This window comes from Crocodylus siamensis, chromosome 1, assembly GCF_052110815.1.
Source record: "Crocodylus siamensis isolate JL-2025a chromosome 1, ASM5211081v1, whole genome shotgun sequence".
NCBI lineage: Eukaryota > Metazoa > Chordata > Crocodylia > Crocodylidae > Crocodylus > Crocodylus siamensis.
In genome coordinates this window covers 322,117,121-322,136,622 of record NC_143395.1, presented here as the reverse complement: position 1 = coordinate 322,136,622, position 19,502 = coordinate 322,117,121, and the positions used below count along the sequence as shown (strand labels likewise).

The 19,502-nt window shown below is 38.0% G+C and overlaps 1 protein-coding gene across 2 annotated transcripts in view; it reads left to right on the top strand.

The window, feature by feature from the left end:
* GPC6 (glypican 6) overlaps positions 1 to 19,502 on the top strand; it is a 1,293,633-nt gene that overhangs the window by 1,171,376 nt on the left and 102,755 nt on the right. For both annotated transcript variants that reach the window (XM_090023608.1, XM_090023618.1), the window contains exons 5-6: positions 11,301 to 11,431; positions 18,626 to 18,769. In XM_090023608.1, coding sequence (XP_089879734.1) covers positions 11,301 to 11,431; positions 18,626 to 18,769 — 275 coding nt within the window. The remainder of the gene's footprint in view (positions 1 to 11,300; positions 11,432 to 18,625; positions 18,770 to 19,502) is intronic.

Genomic DNA, 19,502 nt, shown 5'->3' with positions numbered 1-19,502 from the left:
ATTTAAATAAAGAGTCATATTAGACAACATACAAGCAGATATCCATCAATGTCATTATTTACCAAGTATATTTTTGTGGCTTTTCATGGGCTTCTTGCACCATCTGTTAGTGGTACAATGAAGCAGTAAGATAAGGAGTGTATGAATTCGCCATGTTTTCATGGGGATAGTGCATTACTGAAAGTGTTCTGTAACTAAATAAAAGTTACTAGAAGTCCAGTTCAGCAGGACATCAGATAGTCAGCTTCCACTGGATGCAAGAAAATGTAGCTGGTATATTCCAGGATTCCTCTACACTCATGCAGTTCTGGGAACAATATTAAATTGATGCCTCAAATGTTATATTCACATTTTTAGATATGCTTATGTTTTTGTTATTTTCTTGTTTTCTTATTTTTCTTGTACTTGGTTTTTCGAAAAGTTTCAATTAAATTCCATTTTTATTTTCAACCTATTTTCCCATTTATTTACAGCCTTATTATAACAAACACCTGCAGGACCAGGAGGAATATTTCTTAAAGAGAGTATTCACTATAATAGGGTTATTCAGTTAGCTGTATTATAATAAAGGAAAAAAATTATTCCAACTATAGAAATTGGTAAAAACAGGGATTTGTCAGAAACAGGATTTGTCATAATGAGGCTGTACAATATCTCTATTTGTTTCACAAATTATATTTGTAATTATATATAATTTGGCCTTTTATCCTTTGATTCCTATTTTCTTGTTCATTTTAGTGCAGCTGTTTCTTTTGCATGAATTTATGTTGTTGGCAATTTCATTTCTGCCAGATAAAATATCTTTTTTTGTTCATTTCTTTCTTATTTCAAAGGGACACATGAAAAAACACTAAAAATATTTATGTGGGGTTGAACATTAGGTGAATTAAAGTCACGTTTCTTGTAAATGGCAGCATTGCTAAGAAAAAAGAAAATTCAAAGGTAAATGAACTTTCTGACTCAGAGTGAAAAATCTGGAAGGAAATTTAAATTGTGCTCTCAGTAGCAATGAAGTGATTCTCGAATTCCAAAGAATATGTGATTCATGGGTTTAGACCTTAGCATCCTGAGGTAATTTTTATTTATTCATTTATTTTATTAGATTTATATGCCACCCTTCCCAATGAAGATATTTTACAGAAGGTGATTAAAATTGCCCATAAACAACAAAATAAAACCAATAAGAACATAACTTAAAATGAAAGTAGAGTATTAAAATAGAATATAAAACAAATAACACCCCCCCCAAGAAATTTTCCAGCCTCGCCTGCCTGGTTAAATGCCTGCTCAAATAAAAAAGACTTACAGCACTTCTGTAAGATGTCCAAGCTCAGTCTGGTGTACCTCAGGGAGGCAGTTCAAAAGCTGAGGAGCAATGGCCAAGGAGGACCTCTCACATATTTTCACCAAGTGAAGTTGGCAGTTGACAGTACTTACAGGAGGTTGATCACAGTGGACCCTTAGGGATCATAGTACAGCATAAGGAGGTGGTCCATTAGGGTTTTAAAGGACAAAAACTACACTTTGAATTGTAGATGAACTGTTACTGGAGGCTCTGGAGTATGGGAGTGATGTGTTCCTGGTGACCCAACCCCAGTAGAAAGCATGCTGCTGTAGTCTCCGCCAGCTTCGGCTTCTTCCATGGAGGTGATACTCCAGGATAGGTTCACATAGAGTGTATTGAAGTAGTTGAGTGTCCTAGGTTATGAAGGGTTGGTTAACGGTTGCCAGATCCATTTCTGAATGAAACTGTCACAGCTGCCAACTGAAAATCAAGGTACAGCAGAAGATCTAAGAGCACCCCAAGATTGAAGCTGAGTGACAAGGCAAAGCAGAACCTCATCAGTGATAGGCATCCCAGTGCTCTGAAAGTCAAGCAGTCTGCCCACCACCATCATCTCTGTCTTGTCTGAATTCAACTTATTGGTTCACCTTCTTGCAGTTCCCAACTGCTGCCAGGCACTGGGAAAGGACAGAGACTCTGGGTCCTGGATCAGATGAAAAAGAGAGCTAGAGCTGGATGTCACTAGCATATTGTTGACACCTTACTCCAGATCTCCATTTGATCTCTTCCAGCACCTTTACATATACATTGAACAGAAGGGGCAACAAGATGGAGCCTTGGGAGACCCCACAGGAAAGATCCTGACAGGATGACAAGTACTGATGCATCACCAACCTCTGGGACCTCCCTGCTAGGAAAGTGCAAAACCAATTTAGAGCAGTCCTGCAAATACCAGGTCATTTAAAAGCTTTACCAGCACCTCACAGTCAATTGTATCAAAGATGTCATACAGTAGGGGCCAAACTTTTTGGTCATGGTCCCACAAATTAAGCCACACTTCCTCCCTGAGTGCTACCCAATCCTCTTCTGTCTGATCTATTGCTCTTGCTGTCTCCTCCCTGCCTGATCCACTGCTCTGCTCTTCCCCCTGCCAGATTTGCTGTGTACCAAACAAAGTGGCTGAGTGTGCCAGTTGCAGCATGCATGCCACAGGTTGGCCATCCCTGATCTAGTAAGATCAGCAAGGCACAATTTTCCCCATCACTCTCCAAGTAAAGATCATCAACTAAGGTTGCAAGTGCGGTTGCCAGGGTAAAAGCCAGACTGACAAGAGTCCAGCAATCCTATCACATCCAAACATACCAAAACACACTAAATTTTTCTTTACTACAGAAAAGGTTGTCAGTTTTCAGACCTGACAGCCAAGTTCAGTTTACAGACTTGTTTTGGAATCCAGTTCAGTAGAAGTAGGAGTCTACTGCTAAGTTTATTCCTCCTTAGACAGAGGGAAGTGTTGTGCAGTACTGTGTGGGTAGAAGAAGGTCAAGAGGGATAAGTAAAACATAAGAAACTGGAAAACCTGAATAGAATACCCTAAAAAAATTGAGTTATTAAAACCTTTTAGAGTAGCTATGAGAGTCAGATTTTGCATATCCCTAGTAGAGCTTCAACACAGCAGAGCCTTAGAAGCACATTCTCTCTTGGTTGTTACATGTTCAAATAGAAGATGTGGTTCATCCATGGCCAGTGTAGTTTGCTCCTTGAGCTATTGGATGGGGAAGACATGAGCCCAGAGGTGGGCAAAATGGCAGATCTGGAAGGCAGCCAGACTCCATTTCCTAGCAGCCACTACCTGCATTGCTGTGGCTGGTTTCCATGGAGACCCCAGGATTGTCAGTGCAGCCAGGATTTCCATGGAAACCAGCCCCAGCAGCAATGGCAGGGTTGGGAACTTGCAGTAGTGACAGCATGGTCCAGACCTGGGGCAGAGCCATGAATTGCTGGCTACGTGCCCCTGCCCCGGGCATGCGTGAAGCAGATTGCAGCTGTGCCTTGGCTCCAGACCACACTGTCACCACTGCAAGACCCCAGCCCTGGAGCAGCTCCCTGCCCAACTGCATGCCCTGCTAGCACTGCTGGGGCCAGTCTCCATGGAAACCATGGCCCTGCACTGGCACAGCACCCCTGCTCCTGGGATCTCCATCAGAACTGTCCATAGTGATTCAGGCAGGGGCTGCTGGGAAATGGAGTCTGCCGTGGGCCTGATGTGGCCCACAGGCTGGACTTTGCCCACCCCTGCATTAGCCTCATCCCCAATTCTCAGATTTAAAAAATCCACATTTTTCCATGATTAAAATGAAATACCACATGGTGGAAAATCATGGAAAAACATAAATTTTGGGTTACTTTTTTTAATCCAAGAATTGGGGATCTTTTTTTACCAGAGAAAACCAGGATCCCTGCTTATCACTTCCCACTGGTGTCTTCTCTGGAGTTAATGCCTGTATTTATGCTCCATTTGCCTACATGAATGTTATCTCCCCTATCCTGAAGGTATGAGTACTATATAGATCCTAAATTCCCCTCAGTAAAGACAGAGGCAGATGCTGGGCCCAGTAATAGCTATAGTGATGGGCACAGCTTTTATCACCTCCTCTACTCCTTTGAGGTAAAATTTGGCCCCTAATAAAAGTGTGCTAAATCATTTAGAATTGCTAAAAGCTACAGTAGGACACAGGGGGAAGAGGAAATTTTGATTTTTTAATACAGTAATTTTTTGTACATATAGCAAAAAAGTATGTTATACCAAATGTTCAATCAAATCTAGTGAACCTGCCATTCCCTCAAGAAAACTCATTTTGTTGCTGTCTACCACTACAAGATGAAGACTGTCAATATCTTTTTCATATATCATCTGTGGTATTAAAGTGATTTCTTGAACTATTCTGCATAAAGGAGAAGGAGAGACACAAGCCCCCAGGGACTGATGGAAATTGCTGCATTATTAGAAAATGAGCTAGGAAGTGAGTTAGCTCATTTGTGTTATTGACAATTCCTGCTTTTGCAAGTGATCGCATTGTAAAGCAAAACTGGTGCATATCTGACTTGTAAAATCAAAACTAAAATCTTTTACTTATATCTGCTAATTTACATGAGCTGAAAAAGGATATGTCTTACAAAACCTAGAGAGCTATTTTATGAAATGGTTTATAGCTGAAGACATGCAGTTCCTTCCATCATTTCAAAATTCTGCCTTATTCATTAGCTTAGCAGGGAATTTGACAGGTGGAATCTGGGTTCCTATCTCTGTTGTAAGAACTGTTCAAATATTTTACATTAAACAATCCTTGATTAAAATGTATAAACAGTCCTTGGGGCAGTAGCTGGAACCCAGACTCTCCCATTTGAAATGAGTGCCCTCTAGGCCAGAGAGTCACAGTGTCTTTCTCTCTCTCTCTCTCTCTCTCTTGCTCTCTCTCTCCCAACAAATGAAGCCTTATATATTCTGTGCATAGTTTCAAAGGGAGGAGCATCCCTAACTATAAGTGGCCTTGAGCTCCCATGTCCCAGCAGAGTGCCTTATCACCATTCCCTGATCTCCGGGAAGATGTAGGTTTGCATGCCGTCAGGCAAAAGTAGGAATTAAGTATGGGTCTCCCATATTTTAGATGACTGCTCTCATCCTGAGCTCTTGTATAAAGGGAAGGCAGCAGCAGGAAGAACATTGCTTCTCTGGTACTATTTTAAAAGAATATAACTCTACAACTGTATTGTTTTTAAAGAAAGCCATCAATGCATTTTATGACGAACCTAATCCATTGCATGTACTATAATAACAGCTGGTGGATTGAGGCCCTCTGGGAGGACAATAAAAGAATGCCTGGTGGGGAAACATGAGATTAAGAACAAAGTATTCAGTGAAAGAAGAGGGCAAAATCTAAGAGCAACTTAAGCACTAGGACATATTGTATCAATACAGGAATTATTAAAGCATACATATGTTATACTTTACAATTTGTGCATGTTGGTTTTACAAAACATGCTTCAGTGAAAAAATCTGTTAATTAGGGATTATAAGCACCAACAGAGAGCTATGTGTTGTTTTCATACAAATAGTACTTTGAAATATTGACTGTGTACTCTCAGAGAAACAGAAGTTTTGGCATGACTCTCATCCATAATTCTGGGTTCCAGAGAAAGGAGTTCTTAGCACCTCATTAAATATGAGGAGGCATTTTGCTTTTCCCCTCTCCTTGAACTCCATTAGTAAATCATAATCTGGTGGTAAAAGGTTTTGGCAGGGTGTTGCTGGGATGCAAGTTTGATTTTATTGCTTTTCTACGTAAAGCTGTGCCTTTAATTCAATTTTCATCTTTGTATAAAAGTAATATTATTATGATTTGAAAACCATTATTTATATTTATGTGTATAACAGAAAGCTCCCTTCAGCCTTAACTGCATGACACAACGAATACAACTCCCTCCCTCCTTAACAGGGAAGGAGGGAAATGAAAGAGGATTTCTGTGCTACCCAGTATATTTATAACAGTGTCCCTTTCCTGAACTGCAGTTGCCACTCTCAAGGTCGGGCTTATTTACAATAAAAGCATTCTATTTACACATGCCTTTCCTGCTCTCCTATTGCAGTCACACGCACACAAACCCTTACATGCTGTAGACATTTTCCAGGTAGCACTTCTGGTTATATTAGCTTACACTGCAGTATTTGGACAAACACACAACATTTCTTTAGAGATAACAGGTAGGAAGATACTCATAACACCAGAAGCAATAAACATTGCTGGAATTAATAACACTACAAGATGCCTTTCTCCGAGTTTTCCTGGCACCGTTCTACTGAGGTTCAAGAACTGACATGGACTAAGAAGGGAATGGAAAACCTTATTCAGAGCCCAGTTGGGACACCCGTTAAATTCACTGGACTTTGGACCAGACCCTTTTCCTTCTGAAATAAGCACTAGGGTTTGTGCCACCCCCTGAAGAAGTCATGCTTCCAAAGAAACCAAAAACACCCTCTGCTTCTGGAAGTCCCTTGAGGAGAAGGCTAATCTTCAGAAAGAAATTTGTTCTGAGTTTCTGGGTCTGCAGAGATGAATGTCCAAAGTAAAATGTACAGGGTCCAGCCCAACTAATCTCCTCCTTCTCCACAAGTTAACTAACCCAAACCACCCAGAGGTCTCTCTCAGCTTTAGGGTCTTCAGGGAAGGAACAATGCATTAGAAGCACTTTGCCGTCTTGCCCAGCCTATAGCAGTAGAGGGACCATGGGACCCTTAACCATTTTCATTAGCAGTCTGTAATTCAGCAAGTACATTTTTTAAAAATATATAATCACCAGGGATCCTGGTTTTCTCTGATTTAAAAAAAAAATCCACAATTTTTGGTGTAAAAAAAGTAACCCAAAATCCACATTTTTCTATGATTTAAATGAAGCACCACTAATATATAGCTAGATATATTGTGAAGTTTCATTTTAATCATGGCAAATGTAGATTTGGGGTTACTTTTTTAACTGAAAACTGGGGAATGGCAAATGTGGATTTGGGGTTACTTTTTTAACTGAAAACTGGGGATTTTTTAAAATCAGAAAACAAGGATCCATGATAATCACTAGGGTGTGCCATGAAACAGTGTTCTTAGGCTTGACCATTTTCTTTCAAGAGGAGAAAAGTTAGTCTGTGATTTACCAATTGTATGTAAGTCTGACTGAAGAAAATGTAACATACACAAGAAAATGTCATCTTTGGTGAAAAGATCATTGAAAAAGATGATGGCTTGATGCAATTCACAGGAGTAGCATGCAGACTCACATCTGTTTAAATTATGAATCTATCTGTTTTCCAGCCTGAGAATGTACAAGATCTAAATATCAATTAATCTTGAAATGCATATATGTGCCAGGGAATTTTTAAATCAGATAAATCATTTAGAGAACCTCCATTTCTTTTAATAATACCACCTACAAAAATAAAAGAAAAATCATTTGACTGAAGGAAACAAGCAAAGCAAATTCCTGCATCAGCTCTTTCTTGTATATCATTTAGTATGAGATCCTGCCCCTCAGCTGACAATGCAGAGCCTAGACCACAGTTGAACTGCTTTGGCACTGCAATATGCAAACAGTAGAGAATGGAGAATCTCCATATGGTTGATCTTATCAAAAGGGATCCTGTTTTTTTTTTCTGATTAAAAAATCCCCAATTTTTGGGTTAAATAAATTCACATTTTTCCATCTATGATTATTGGCCTCTCATTTTAATCATGCAAAACTGTAGATATTGGGTTACTTTATTTAATCTAAAAATTTGGGATTTTTTTTTTTATCAGAGAAAACCAGGATCCCTGTTGATAAGATCAACCCTATGGAGATTCTCCATTCTCTACTGTTTGAATACTGCAGTGCTAAAACAGTTCAGTTGTGGTCCAGGCTCTATATTGTCAGCAGAGGGGCAGAATCTCATCCTAAATGATATACAAGACAGAGCTGATGCAGGAATTTGCCTAGCTTTGTTTCTTCAGTCAATTTATTTATTTTTTTTACTTTTGTGGGTGGTATTAAGACAGGGGGGTTGGTTTTTTTCCTGTGCTGACTGGGGGAAAAATTTTCATCTTACATTTGAGTAAATATGGTATGGGTTGTTAACTGAGTTTTTAAATCTCTTATCTAGCTTGATAGTAAAGTTCACGTATTTTTGGAGAAGAAGGAAACACTTCATACAAAATAATATATACTTATTCCAAGAGTCACAGAGAATCATGACAAAAGGAACCATTAGATCATCTCTTCTGACTTGTGTAGCACAGGCCCTTAAGCATCACCAAGGGTGTTGTTACATGTTATCCTTAGGCCATGCTAAGTGCTGTGGAATGTTAAGCAGCATTAACGTTAGAAGGAGCTTTAAGCATTCATATGTTAAAGCCTAATGCCATCTCTCACCTGTGCAACTGTGACCTGCCATTAGAGGACTAGCAAGCAGGGGCATGACAAGAAGCCCAAAGGGCTGGCAAGCTAGAAAGCCTGCTCTAGGTGGATGGGAAAGGTGGGCTGTGGGGTGTGGGAGCATGGAGCTGGCAGGCAGAGGGTCATGGGAAAATGGGACCTGTGGTCAAGAAAGTCAGCCACTGAAGTGAAATAAAAGAAATAAAGACCCAAATAATAAAATGAAAGAAATTTCAAAAATAATATAATAAAAATTGAAAGCATCATGTGTTAATGAACTGAGATTGGGTCACAAGGGGCATTGGGGAACTGGTTGACAGGGGTTATGCTGCCCTGTGGGGCTGACAGTGGTAGGGAAAGGCATTTTTCTTTGGCTTATTTTCTGCTTCTGGTTGCATCTGGTTATCAAAGGTAGGTAGGTAATAGCTGGCCTGCACTGCTTGCATTTCTAGCTGCTTGCACAGGGTTGTATCCTCTGGGGGCAGGAGGGGGAGCTGGCGTGGGGCCTGTACGACCCTGGGCAGTACAGCTTGGGAAGTGGAAAGTTTGTCCATATAGAGCAAGAGGTGGGGAGAGGGGTTGGTGTATCCTGGGATGCTGGAGGACTGAAAATTGGTCACTATCTCCACAGAGTGGTCACACATCAGACAAGCTAGGTAACACAGCTCAAGGATAAACCTCGTCCAAAGTGGCCTAACTTTAAGACTCCCAGGGTACATCCAGGCAAGCACGCACATGCATTTCCCCAGGGACGAATAGTGGCAGCACATAGTTGAACCACTGCAACTTGTTCCCGGGGAATGCTCATGCACGTGCTCTCTGGCCCTCAACCCCAGGTTGGGTAGTGGAGGCTAGGGTCAGCCCAGAAGTTTTATCTGGGGCCTTGTCAGGGCTCCAGCAGTGGCAATCCGACAGGCAGAGCCTGAGCAGCAGCTGGAGTGTGGCTGCAACTGGTCAGGCTCCGGTTTCAGGCAGCACACACTGCCGCCACATGTACTGCCCTGCTTTTTTCAGGAGTAGTTTTTTTTTGACGCTGGGATTTCCCCCCCAGTCATACCCCCAGAGGGTACTTAGCACTCATTTTCATGCTATAACATGTGAACACTCCCATATTAAGAGGTCTTAGTATAGCCCAAGGGTAACATGTAACAGTGCCTCAAGTTTCCACTATATTGAACCTAATAGCTTATAGAACAGCATAAGCTGCACAAATGCAACAAAACCCTAATAAAGGATTTATCAGCAAGAGTTGAGCTTACAAACCAATGAAAAAATTATGCATACCATCCCCAACTCTTAAATCATAGCACTCTAGCATGTTTTCTGAAATTATCATAATCAGTTCAGAAAATTTATTTGGGGAATCTTTGAATATATATATATATACTGGAGCTTTTTTTTGTGTTCTGTCAATAAAGTCAGGGATATCTTCTTACTGGGTAGGCCTACACGTGGACTTTAATGCACAGTAGCCTGTTTTATTGCACATTAAACGTCATATAAAAAAGTGCAATTATGCTTGTTTAGTCAAATAGGCTACTGTGCATTAAACATCACTTAAAAACATACATTTTCAGGACTGTGCATTAAGGTAGCCTGATGTGCATTTATTTAGTACCTCACATTGGAGGTACTACATTTAATGCACTTTAGAAAAAGTGTAGCAATGCACCTGTAGACACACCCAGCAGGGATCTAATTATATAGGATTCAGGCAAAATGCACACAGTAAGTAATAAATGTAAAACAAAACACCCCAATAACAATAAAGTTTTCTATATTGCAAATTGAATGTTTAATATTTTATGTCTTCCCCAAGTTAAAAACCCGTGCAAGATATCCCACTGGGTTGTAAGATATCTTCCCCTTATAGACTTGATCAAATGTAAAATTTTAGTCCCAGATGTACAGGGGTTTTTAGGTGTCTAAATGTCCATATAGATCTGTGACTTGGACCTTAAATATACAGTAGGATTTTAAAAATACCATGTATAAAGCTTAGTACAGAACAAGTTACGGAGGAAAGTATACAGTTTGAAAAGAAAAAACAATGTTTTATCTTTACAGCTCTAGGATTTTTGTTTGTTATAGACTGAATGGAAGCTGTTTAAAGCTTCTAGGAACTCTGGAAAATTAGAATCCATTCTTGATTAATAGATCACTAGGCAGAGTAAAATGAGATGTAAAAAAAGTTATCACAAGACAGAGACACAGTTTATTACATAGGTTTCATAAATATACATGTGTTGAATCTGTATCGATGAATAGATAAATATTTGAGTTTTATAGAATAACATTTTAATTTTGCTTAATTTATTTACTAGTAGTTCATTTTTATCAATAAATAAATAAATAAACGAACAACCCTACTAGATAAGATTACACTGTCACTGGCTTCCACATAATTAGGCAAAATAGGTTATAAAAATCCCAGATGATACAAGCAATGTATCTTTCTGCAAACAACTTTCAACTGGTTTTTTTAAAATTGTAAAGTGGAAAGCATAGAGAGGAAAACATGGTTTATACCTATTTGTTCTGGCAGGAATCCAATATTCATTGCCTGTTCATATTGCAAGAAAATCGGATCATTAGGGTCAGAATGAACAGCTGCTTTAATTATAAGAGCCTGATATATCATATCAACATGTTCATCAACTTGTACAAACTCCAGAAATATACTCCAGGGTTCATTTCTATCAACCTGCTTTTTTCTGATGGGTAAGATTATACAAGCATAGTCTAGAAAAAATTCTGTTTCAGATGCCCTAATAGTGCATACAAAAACAATTACTTAACTTGGCAACTATTATTAATGTAACAACTTTACAATCTCTATTGTATTTTTTGTGGTTATGACAATTAAGGGACTTGGATTTGTGGAGTCTCCTGTGTCCATCGGCATTATGTTAAAGTCTCCTGTGTCCATCAGTCACAGATCTGCAGAATACTGAACCAGTCCAGAGCATTTCCATCTCTGGCAGGACAAGCTGAGTTGCATAATGTAACTGAGGGTACCCTTCTTTAAAGGACTGGCTCCTTTATGTTTTAACAGATGCTATGCTTCTGGTAGCAGAGAGATTAGAGGGACCGTTCAACATTGAATCAGTCATGGATCCTATTGATGTCAAGATTTCTGAAGCCATCATGAACATGCAAGAAAACAGTATGCAAGTGTCAGCAAAGGTACTGTGCAAGTCACTTCCTATCCTCGTCTGAATGTCAAAAGCAAAGGTAAATTGCTCACTCTCTCTCTCTATTATACAGTATCTGAGAGAGACTGACCATGCTGCTGGGTCTTATTTTTTGTTTGTTTATTAGAGCAGCAGGCTTGCTCCAAATCCCCTGACCTGTTAAAAACTCTATAACCATCTTCAAAAACAGATGGCATCAAGAAAGATTCTATTATTTAAGGAAGACAAGGGATGTTGTAAATTACTTTGCATTTGATACAAACTTTCTCTGGTTGCTCTGTAAGAGACAGTTGACAGAGATAGTAACTTTTGCCTGTGCCACATCTGTGACTTTCTATATTAACCTTTAAAGACGGTCTGATTGGTATAGGTCATGTTGATGCATAACATGTTGGAGGTGAATAACTGAAGCGTTCCATTTAACCTTCTTTAATGACCACTCAGGGGAAATATCATTCTGTCCTACAGCTTCAATTTGATGAAGTTTTTGTCTAGAATTTGGTGCCATAATAAACAGTCAAAGGTACATATTTCCATTTTCAGTGCATATATAAATATACCACCTTCTTCTCTGAACCTACTATTATCTTTGAATTCAACAATAGGTACTGTTGAGCCATGAGTGAACAATAGATCTTTTTGCTTTTATTTACCTTTGTCTGTGCTCCTTGGTAGAATATCTGAAGTCAATAGTCTTGCCAGCTGCTCTGAATCAAAATACTGGGCAGTTCTCATTGATTTAAGAGTAGTGCATTCATGTTAGTTAGACACTGACATGATTGCTGTCTGATTTAGTGCTTTTTTCATTACCAGAAAGAAGCAACTGTAATTGGAAAAATAAGAAGAGAAAAGAGGGAATGGGAGAAGATGAAGTTATTGTTTTGCCCTGTGCCGCTCCCTCTCCTCTGTCACCACATAGCACTCTATGGGTCCAAATCCTGCAAAGCACTGAATTTCCTGCAAAATTCTGTGACTTTCAACTCCCATGGAAGTTATCAAAATTTTAAGGATACTACCCTACCCATTGTAAAATCAAGCCTTACTCCTATGGGGTTGATCTTGGAGTTCACCAGCCACACTAAGAATCAAACCATACACTCTCATATGCCATGGAGGTTTAGAGCATGCCTTTGCAGCATACTTATTCCCTAAACCAGACTTTTTTTCTTAAAAGATATTTCATGGAAAATCACACTAACTGCTTGTTATCAAATATATTTAGGTTTCCTTTTCTTTGTTGTTTAATTTTCTCCCTACATCTTTTTCTTTTTTCATATTGACCAGGAAAATGTGTATCCTGCCTAGATTCAGTGACATCATGGCTCCTTGGCATAAACTCAGTTCACTTCTGAGTCCTACATACAGTTATTCTTACATTGGAAGATATTTTCAATGATAATTGATAAATCATGGAACTACATTCACTTATACTTTCAAAATTTCATCTCTTCTGGGGAAATCTGAGCCACACTTCCCAAAATCCTGAGCCAGGAAAGCCATATGTCACAAGAAAATTAACCTTACTGTTCTCTTATGGATGACAGAAGAATCATCTTGTTAAGGTAGTTTTATTTGTCAGCAGATCAATAACTTCCTAAGATATGGCTCTCTCATGGTATCAGACTTCATCCATAGCCATTAGATTATAGCTGTCCAGTATGATAGACCCTACAGTTAATAGCCTATGAACTATTTGCTATATGTGCACCATGAAAAAGGTTTTGGAATCCATACAATTTTGATTCAATCATATGTTGTCCTCCTGGGGATTTTTATTTTCACTATATTCTCAGCTTTAATAACAGTATATAGACTCCAGAGAATAGGAAGGGAATTCTTTAAAACCATTCGTAGGGAATTAAGGGATTGAAATGCACTCTCTGTAATACAGAATTTTTCCTTTCCAGCATATGACAAATCTAATATACTGGGCATGTGCTTGCTTTTAAACACTTGTATATATTTCATATATGCCACCTTCTAACCCCTTATCTCCATGAAAACCAGATGTTAATAGTCTTTGAATCAGTTATCTATGGTATGAACATCACTTCTTGTATATGCTGTCAGACCAGCATATAATTTTGTGGAAATTAAGTATATATCTAGATTTATATGATTTGGCTGCATAAAATAGAATTTCAGAGCTAATCTAGGAACAGATTTAGATTTATCAGCAATTCTGTAACTCTTGGAGGAATTCCAATATCTGATGGAAGATATCAGATGAATTAACAGGCACCAAGGAGGTAAACCATTCTTCACATCAAGCAGAACACAGGTTTTCCAATATTTCATGGTTTTTCCAGACAGTTTTGGGACTTGTATTAAACTGAACTCTCACTGTAGATGTATTGATTCAGGCCCAGAGGCAAATTCCCTCTAACATCTAAATGTAAAATTCTCTCGTGTGTAAATAATACTATAACTGACATATAATGACATATGCACATGCCCACATGCCCACACAGAGGCTTTACCCACCACTAAAATTCAGTCACCACTATTATGAAATCTAGTTGTTATTTGACACCCCGTACTGCATTATGGACCTACATACCAAATATATTTACACCAATATGATTTATCAGACCGTAGCTGCCTGCAGTTGGCTTTATTAAAGTACCCTACCATTAGGTGGCATGGGAGCATGTAATAGAGCATTTACCTATAGCAACTGGATAGCCTAAGATTGAAGCAGACAAACAACTCCTAGACCACTATGACTTACAGCACTGTATTTTTATATTAATTTTCCTCAAGGTAATTTTACCTAGATTTAAGATTGTGCAGGAGTTTAGGTCACCTGTCCATTCCTTATTTGCACTAATGTAAAGGCTAATTATATTGGTTGAAATGTAAGAAAAGTGTTCAGGCCATATACTGATGAAAATTGTTGTGGCTCCATTAAATTTAATGCAGTTATGCCAATGCATATTTTTTCTATCAAAGTGCTCTTTATAACACCATCCTGCCTGACATCCTCATAGTTATTTTAATCCAAACTCTTTCCATCTCTTGCTTCAAACATTTTTCAAAATCTTTATTCTATAAGGCATTCCCATTAAACTGTGCTTTATCACCTTGAGTTTGTTTTGCCAAGTATAGTTCTACATTGTAAAAACTGTGACTTCGTATTGGGGCAAAGATCATTTCTGTGGCATAGTTCACATATTATGCAGTGTTGTACATGCAAAAGGCACTGAGAGTAATAGCATAACTTCTTTTGTGAATAATAGCAGTCTCCATCTTCAAAAAGGCAGTAGAAAAATATGTATCACAAGTCTCAGTTTTTAAGGCTCACTGTTTGTCTTCCTTTCTCTCTAAGTACTAAATGGAGTGTTGAATTTCCTATTCAGTTTCCTACTCCTACAAATGTACAATAGATATTCAGGTCCATTTTTCTTTGAGCGATACTGTGTATATATATGCCATTGTTCCTAGGGGCACAACTTCCTAGGGTGCTCAAGATGGAGTTTTCTGTAATCACCCTTGTAGACCTTGTCCACAGGCCCCCTTCACACTCTCATGCATCCAGCCAAATGCATGCAGAGGGTGGAGGAGCTCAGAACACCTCGGTTCCTTCTCCCTGTCACCACCATCAGCTGAGCCATCTCTCTGCATCTCTCTGTCAAGGTATTGTTTGTAAATGGCCTGTTGGTGCTAGTTTTTTGGTGCACTTATCAATAACTAGAAAGTTAGCATTAAGATAACCTCTTTTTCATTCTTTCTGAGCTAGGAACTATATTTTATTTTTTATTATTTCTTTCAAATTTATATTTAATACCAGCTGTTCAAAATATCAAATCATAAATCTCTAGGTTTCTTGTCCCACAGTACGGTCAAGCACAGGAATGATGGCCAATCAAGATATTAATCTTACTTCAGGAACACTCACATCCATAATTGCTTCCAATATTAACAGATCCTTTCCCAAAAGGATTCAAAGCCTTTTCACTTGAGCAGTCTGTGTGTCCTGACTCAGACTCTACTTTCCTCGATATAAAAAAAAAAATGCTGGGAATTGAATTTTATCAAAATCAGTGCTTGTGGCTTCATTATCTAATACCATTGACCTTCCTGACAGAGCACTTTCTATGTAACCGAAACAAGTCCTACTAAAAGCATACAGAGAGATGTCAATCATCTTTTCCCAGTCCATTTGCCAAGCCCCATGGGACATCTAAGCTTTCTGATAGGGGCGATGCATCAAAACTTCAAATCCGGTATTGGCTGAATTAAACCAGACTTCCCTCAGGCCCTTCCTGGTTCTATCACTCTTATTTTAACTCCCTCCGTGCAGATATGTGTGCAGAGATGTCCTCTATACCTGCATCAGCGCTGCATCAGCACTGTTTTTTTATTCTGCCATAGAACCTGACTCAATTCAGGTTCAGGCTACAGCTTCTTGGGTGCAGACTCCAACACCTTCTCCTTATCATACCCACCATAACTTGCACCAGAGCTTCCCTCCAAGTGTCAGCTTCAACAGCTCTCTCAGTACTGATATCAACAGGAATCCTGGTGTTCTCTGATTTTAAAAAATCCCAAATTTTTGGATATAACACCCCCCAAATCCCCATTTTTTATGATTAAAATGAAATTGCACTATAGTTCACTAGTGGCATTTCATTTTAGTCATGAAAAAAATGGGGATTTAGGCTTATTTTTTCTAAATCCAAAAATCTGGAATTTTTTTATTAGAGAAAACCAAGATTCTTGCTAATAACTTACCCTCTCTGACATTAGTATTATGTATGTTACTTAGCCTTCAAATTTTCTGGAGCAAGCACAGAAGATGCTGTTATCTAAGGCAGAGGTCAGCAACCTACAGCCCACCAAGCAATTTTATTTGGCCCAAGGAGCTGGGCATCAGTGACAATTTGGCAGCAGAAGAATGGGTGGCAAATCAAAGGCACTGGGAATTGGCGGCAGTTCAGGGGGAAGATGTAGAATAAGGAAAGCAACAGCAGCTGGATCAGAAGTAGTTTGGATTTTGTTTTTACTTTATCTTATTTTTTTTCCCCAAAACTACAAATTCAGAGTCAAATATTTATATTCCCAAGCTTGGGTAAAAATACTAAAGGAATAATACAAAAAAGGGCAAATGAACAGAACTTATTCCAAAAGCTAATAAGTATATATTTTGAAATCAAATACCTGTACGGTTTAAAGCCAGATTTTCAGTGCCTGACTTCCCATCCCCAGATATTTAGTCATATATATTACACTCATTATGAATTACTGGTGCTATTCTCTGTGTTGAACATCTAATGTCCTAACTATAGATGTTGATTTATGCAGATTGTTGTAAGTGTCTAACTAAACTACAATTAATTTTGTTTCACAATTTATTTGTAGTCATAAAAAATTGTGGATCCACTTGCATCCTACTTCCACAGGTACAAAGTTGTCCCAAAAATATCCATTAGTATCCATGAAAACAAACATAGTAATTATGTATAGAACATGGAGATTATCTAGTCCCACATGATATTGCAGGAGGAAAGCAAAGTTCTTTTTTGCTCAAAAACTTAAAATTCTTTAAGTATGCAGCAGCCATCTCATGCGATGGAAAGAATGTATTGACTAGTTCCCCTCATAATGATGGAGGTTAGGAACTAAGCAAAAAAATCCTACAGACACTCTGGAACCAGACCAAGAATGTTTCAAGCATAAATTAAAGAACCTCAGAGACAATGCAGTGGCTAACTTTCAGCCAATTAAGGGAATACAAAGCAAAATTGATGCCTAGACACTATTTAACATAAGTCAATTTATTTCAGGAATTTCTGCACCTTTTATAATCTATAAATTAATAAATCAGGAAACATGGCCAAAAAATAATTGTGTTCAATCCTAAAAGCAACAAAAGTCATGAATCAGGATATCATCATTTACTCTGTGTGAGAATTTACTTAAGATAAAAATGCATCCACAAGTAGAAGATGGACTATCAATGTCATTGGGTGGATTATAACAATCATCCCATAAAAAAGAATTTTTGAAATGTTGTCAGCTTTTTTGGTATACTTTAAGCATCAAGCCATACATACCAACTTTGTAATTGCATCCTATGCCACAAATATGTTTATACTTATTTTCAGCTTATAAAGTCCTTTGTTAATTTAAGAAGCTCAACAGATAAGCTCCAAGGTCCTGATTCAGAAAAGCACGTAGAACTTTTCATCTCTATTTAGTACATCATCTTGCTTATGTGCTGTTTAAACAAAAATAGAATTTCTTACATGCTAAGAGTTAAGCCTACTCCTATATGTTTTACTGCATAGTGGCCTAATAAGTTGAGAAGGACCACTGTCTGTTCTTTTTGTGGGTAATTCTTGCCTTTGATGTCAAAATAGCCATCAAAGCTGTGTTATGTAACCTCCATAGCTCTTATTTTAAAATTTAGTGTCTGTTCCTTCATTATGTTTAACTGGAGGCTTTCAAATTTGCAATCCAGCTTCCTTCACATGCAGATATTCAACTGACATTCAGTAGCATCCTTGGTGCTCTCCTTCAGCATGCATAGTTTAAAGCGTGCTGCTTATAAGCTTTTGAGGGGGGAGTCCAGGTGCTTTCATTTTCCATTCAAACTATACAAAAAAGTTAAAAATTAGTGACTATGTAAATGCCAGACCAACACTCCTGAGAGTTGTCTTAAGCTAGGGAACCACCAATTGGTAGAACAAAGTTCTCATGATTGTGCTGTTAATGTGCATCAACCTTTGTCTATAGAAACAATTTAAAACCTGAAAAGATAATCCCTTTATAAAACGGTTCAGCTTTTGTGCTATCTTCGGAGACCATTCATAAGATTTCTGGCAATGGTGGATGTGCTGAAAACTCAGGTAATTGTCATGCCTTAACATAACTTTAACTTCACCTGAGTCCAACCACAAAATAATTTTCTTCCATTGTTTCTTATGCAGGAGAGAGAATGTCAAACTGTATTTAATTTTAGCCACAATGAAATAGGTTTAAATTTATAACCAGAAGGTATAAGTATCTTTATTAATACCCATTTCTCAAATAGTTCCTAATAATGAAAAGTTGACTTTCTGTTCAGGAGTCATATTTATTACCAGGATATCAATGAAAACTGAAGCTTCAAATCTTTGAATGAGCTTGTAATCAGTCTTCTTTTTCTGTGAAGTTTGATTATTATCTAAAACATTTTTCTCAGGTCTTTCAAGGATGTGGCCAACCTAAACCAGCACCTGCTTTAAGGTCTTCCCGCTCTATTCCTGAGAACTTCAATACCCGCTTTAGGCCATACAATCCAGAGGAGAGGCCAACAACAGCAGCAGGAACGAGTTTAGATAGATTGGTAAGTAATGGAACATTTACTGTCTTTTCACACTGTGCTAGCAGAGATGAAGAGCATTTCTGTTTGGAAAATGCACTTATAACAATCTTTAATATTTTGATTATTACTGGATATAGTTACAATGTAGAATTTGCAAAGCCTGCAATAAGCCAATGTGTTTTTTCATTGAGAACATCAAAGAAATAGGTACAAATAGGACTCAGTTTGACATATTAAACACTCTGAGAGGTGACAGGATCAATCCCACAGGTCAAGAATTAGATTGAGGAATCAAAGAAAGCACTTTTCAATAGAATCTTCCTTTGAAAAAATTGTCTAAATCAGATTAAATATTAAATTAATTCAACAGCCAGTTCTTCAATAAATACATATTATTTATGATGGTACATTTCTCATTAATCTGCTATGGTTCCTTTCTTAATGTAGCTATTTGTAAATTCACCATCTCTGTGTACAAGAGCTTTAGAAACAGAATTTTGATCAGCTTGAACCTCGCTATTCACTAATCACGCTTTACTCTTCAGTCATTTAAAACCAATCATCTTAATGTAAGGTTATTCTAGTTAGAACAAGTCAGTGGATTCCTATCTCACACTTCAGTGTTCCTGCTATTTATGCACCTAACGTTTTATAGATGAATAATTATTAATGCACTGTTAATATTGCTTCAGCATTTATCTTGATGTAAAACTAACAGATAAAAATATTAGTGTTATAAAGCACCTGAACCAAA